At 42.8% G+C, this 4,891-nt stretch overlaps 1 protein-coding gene across 1 annotated transcript; it reads left to right on the forward strand.

Annotated features, from left to right (window-relative positions):
* Nucleotides 1-2,040: 2,040 nt before the first annotated feature.
* LOC105033502 (cyclin-A3-1) lies at nt 2,041-4,648 on the forward strand. The gene is made up of 8 exons (XM_010908335.3): nt 2,041-2,672; nt 2,769-3,001; nt 3,099-3,174; nt 3,272-3,348; nt 3,553-3,586; nt 3,695-3,844; nt 3,955-4,089; nt 4,197-4,648. Exons 1-8 carry the CDS (start codon nt 2,331-2,333, stop codon nt 4,266-4,268), a joined length of 1,119 nt encoding a protein of 372 aa, XP_010906637.1. The 5' UTR covers nt 2,041-2,330; the 3' UTR covers nt 4,269-4,648.
* The last annotated feature ends 243 nt before the right edge of the window (nt 4,649-4,891 follow it).

Genomic DNA, 4,891 nt, shown 5'->3' on the forward strand with positions numbered 1-4,891 from the left:
CAACCAAACTGTTATCTCTTGGATACCATCCTATGGTTCAATGAAGGTGATGCATCATGGAAAGAAGGGAAGGCTGGTGTAGGTTTTATAATCCAAGATCATTGTGGCAATATCCTTTCGACTGGAACATCATAACATCCACAATGCCTAAAGTAGAACTAAAAGCGACATGGGACGGATTGACAGTAGTAGTTTTAAAACTTGGAGCTACAAGAATTTGGCTTGAAGGTGACTTATTTATAGTCATTAATTGGATAAAAGGTGATTAATATTATTATGGGCAGGTCGCGGAGGGCCTCCTTAATAGTCCACATTGGACAATTCTGGTGTGTGCATGTGCTTAAGTAGTGCGGGCTCCCTCTTGCCCACGTGAGGCGCCTTTTGCCCAGAGGGACCGAGAAACAAAATCGTGACTCCGGATGCACGTGCGTCCAAAGTGGCGGTGCCCTGGAGAGAGCGGACAATACCTTGATGCGGTGGAGGGGGAAAGGTTCCGTAACCTTAACACGTGTACACAACAGTGGCGCGCCAGGTAGGGGACCCGTCCCCTGTCGTTCAACACATGCACTCACCCTCCAGAGTGGGGGGCTGTGTTGTGGGCAGGTCGTGGGGGGACCTCCTTAATAGTCCCACATCGAGCAACTCTGGTGTGTTTATGTGTTTAAGTAGTGCGGGCTTCTTCTTGCCCACGTGAGGTGCCTTTTGCCCAGAAGGGCCGAGGGGCAAAATCGTGACTCCGGGTGCGCGTGCGTCCAAAATGACAGTACCTCTAGGGAGAGCGAACAATACCTTGCGTGCGATAGAGGAGGAAAGATTTCGTAACCTTAACACGTGTACACAACAAATATAGTAGCGGATCATCTCCAAAATATCCTCTTTTCACTGGCATAGGGCAATTTCAACAATCATTTTCATTCTTCCATGTAGCCATGCTTATAGAGAGGCCAATCATTTGGAAGATAAACTTGCGCGAACGGAATCTAATGAAGATTTGTACTCCCTTATGTCAATTCCTCTAGATGTTCACCTCCTAGTTTATGTTGATATGCATGGTATTTTATTTTAAAGAATGTAGATTTGTGGGTATCCTTACTCTATATCAGCCAAAAACTTTTTTTGGAAGATCGAAGCGGCAATATTGTATACAAAGAGCCTCCAATTGCATGTGTCTATTGGCTTAACACTCAAATTACTTCAAATTTGACATCTATAATTTGTTGGATTAAATCTCATCTTCTAGAAACATGACAAGGGTGAAGAGTGCAATTACATGGTCCAACTAGCATTTACGAGTAGAAAATTATTAGAGATTCTAGAATGATATAACTTGAAAAACTACACAGATTTATAATTTCATATTTTTTAATAAAAATAAGATAATTCTTCACTTAATAACAAGCAATAATCCATAACAAGGACAACCACATCAATAAAATTGGATATTGTCATAGAACAATCAAACTAGGCAGTTCATATTGGAATCAAAAGACTACTTATTTTGTAATCAACCCATAGAAACAGCTTCTCTTGAAAAGATCTAAAACTTGATCTACCAACTAAATATATCATCGATCGTAGACTGACGGAAGCCATAACAATTCTCATGCTTCTTTATGCATATTTTCTTTTTCATGCCAACAAGGACACGTATGATTTGAAATGGTGAAGTATTGTCTATAACTAGGTTTTTTTTTTTGGTCAATCCAAACTCATGATGTCAATTTCTAATTAGAGTCATGTAATATTAGGCACCACCCCTCTTATTTCTCTATCCCCTGCTCCTTCTATGTTTATGTGTAAAAAATCTCTAATGAGGCGAACGCTGCCTCCACATCTATCCTCAGCTCTCAAATGTGGTAAAATACACTGGCTGATGGACATTTGTTTGGAAAGCATTCCCTCACCATATGTCAAGCGAATCCAGTGCCCGACTAAGACCGAAGTCAACCCTTCAGCCGTTTCTCAAAGCTGCCACTTTTTAAACACCCTGGCACCACCACCCCCACGGGAAGCGCCAAAGGCGTCGTTTCTTCCGGGGCTCCAAAAGCCCCAAAATTCCGAATTCCGAGCTTTCCCTTCTCTTCCCATTTCAAACTCGGAAAAAAAAACGAAACCGGCCTCTCCGAGCGCGCAACCCATTTTTCCCCCCTCTTTTTTCGAACCGCTTCGGCAAATGGAAATGGCGGCCTCCCTCCCCTCCCAGACTCTCTCTACAAACCCCCCCCCTCCCCCTCCCTTCTCCTCGCCCCCGACCTCTCTCTCTCTCTCTCTCTCGCTCTCGCTCTCTTTCTGTCGCCATAGCGAAGGATTAGGAGAAGAGAGAGGGAGTCATGGCGGACAAGGAGAACATCGTCCCCCGCCTCACCCGCGCGTTGGCCAAGAGGGCGGCGGCCTCCGGCTCCACCGCCAAGTCCCAACCCAAGGACCAGCCCCCGGCTAAGAGGAAGCGTGTGGCCCTGAGCGAGCTCCCGACCCTATCCAACGCCATCATCCGCCCCTCCCCCGATCTCCGTGCCACCCCATCCAAGCCCAGGCAGGAAGATGCCAAGGTCTCGAAGATACCACCGGTGGATGTCCCCGCCGCCGCCACCGACATTGATTCCGATGTGGAGGATCCGCAAATGTGCGGGCACTACGCGAAGGATATATACCAGTACCTTCGATCCATGGAGGTTTGTTCTCAAGCTGGGGTTTCACAAAGTTGGGATACTATTTTTCAGTTGGAATGTCTGATTTGATTTGCAGTTATGTTGGTTTGATGGATGCAGGTGGAGCAGAAGAGAAGGCCGCTGGTGAATTATATTGAGACGATCCAGACCGATGTGACGGCGAATATGAGAGGGGTTTTGGTGGATTGGCTTGTCGAGGTTGCGGAGGAGTACAAACTTGTCTCGGATACCCTTTATCTCACTGTTTCGTATATCGATAGATTTCTTTCGTTCAATGCCCTCAGTAGGCAGAAGTTGCAGCTTCTCGGGGTGTCTTCGATGCTCATTGCCTCGTATGATCTGTTCTTCTTTGTTCTTCTTCTTCGGTAACAATTATTTTTACTCTCTCTCTCTCTCCATCTGATTGCTTTGCGCGTTCAATGAAAATAGGAAATATGAAGAAATTAGCCCTCCTCATGTGGAAGACTTCTGTTATATTACTGATAACACTTACACAAAGCAAGAGGTAATCATTTTGAGTTTTTTCTCTTGCCTTCTCCATTTCTATGTGCTTGCTTCGAGGAGTTAGTAAATTTGTGCATTTGTCTTGTTTTTGATTTTAGGTGGTGAAGATGGAGAGTGACATACTAAAATTTCTCAAGTTTGAGGTGGGAAATCCTACTACTAAAACTTTTCTCAGGTATGGGCTTTGACATTGTTTGAGGAACTTGATAGCGTTTTTTTCTGCCTTGTTTCCCTGTGAATTTTCTTCCAAATTACTTGTTTATTGACGCATAGTTCACGATGTCTTGGATGCAGCATTGTTAGGTTCATAGGTTCATGTCATAATTGTGCTCTTTAGCATTCGCTTAGGCTGATTGAGGTTTTATTTTGTCCTGTCCAGGCGATTCACAAAGGCTGGACAAGAGGAAGGCAAAGTGAGTGTTTTTATGCCTCCATGGATTTGGATTATTGATAGCATGTGAGCCTTGGAGGTTGCATTTGTTCTGGCTCGCTTACTCATAGTGGTTTTTGCCGTGTTACAGTATCCTGCTCTGCTACTGGAGTTCTTAGGCAGTTACCTGGCAGAGTTGAGCTTACTAGACTATGGCTGTGTCCGGTTCTTGCCATCAGTAGTTGCTGCTTCAGCTGTTTTTCTTGCAAGATTGACCATTAATCCAGCATCACACCCTTGGGTAAGAGCATGTTGCTCCAAATGTTTATGGTTCCAGTTGTGGGGCTTCTTAATTATATACTGCCTCTGCCTTTGTCGGATGTGCTAAATCATCTTGATGCAATTTTCCAGAATGAAACACTTCAAAACAACACTGGTTATCGGCCGTCTGAGCTAAAGGAGTGCGTCCATGCTATACATGCTTTACAATTGAACAAGAAGGGTTCTGCTTTGGTAGCTATCAAAGATAAGTACAAGCAGCACAGGGTAGGTTCTTGTCTTCTTACAAACCCTTTGCTTTACATAGTAGCGTAAGGTTCGAAATCTTAAGTTCAATTGCATGGGGCTGACCTGCAGTCATTTTTCTTGAACAGTTCAAGTGTGTATCTGCATTGCTTCCTCCTTCAAAGATTCCTACATCATATTTCGAAGACCTCAAAGAATAGATCTCAGAGTATAATGATGAATTACCACAAGAATTGATGCTCCAAGATCAAATACCTGGGGCTGGGGAAAAGGATGATCCACAGGAGATAGTTGAGGAAACAGATGAGACATACAGATGAGTCAGAAGCCATCAAAACTTACTGGGCAATTCTCATTCTAACTTAGAAGTAATCAAGCATTAGCATTGATAGCACTTGATTAGAAAGGAAAAGACCACCTTGTGTTGTGTAACATAAGTCTCATAATCAGGTCTTTGACGCATCATTTTTGTACGGTTTAGAATCTTTCACTCTATTTTTCCATATGAAACTGTACCCAGCTAACATCCTTTCTTATTGAAGTATAACAATAAGTTAATCCATTTCATTGTCAATATAGATCAAGGTTTTTTGAACTGATGTTGGATGCCGTTTCGATGTTGGCCGTTATGGTATGGTATCGGTTTGGTATCGTATCGATATATGATATAGCAGGCATATCGGTATGTTATTTTTTTTAGAAATATTTAATGAATTTTTTTTTTATTTTTTGAGAAATTTTGATTAATAAAATTATTTTTTAATTTCGAATTGTGTTTTTAGAAAGAATGAGTATCCAAAAAAAATATCATCTTTTTATGAAG

This window comes from Elaeis guineensis, chromosome 2 (assembly GCF_000442705.2).
Source record: "Elaeis guineensis isolate ETL-2024a chromosome 2, EG11, whole genome shotgun sequence".
NCBI classification, from domain to species: Eukaryota; Viridiplantae; Streptophyta; class Magnoliopsida; order Arecales; family Arecaceae; genus Elaeis; species Elaeis guineensis.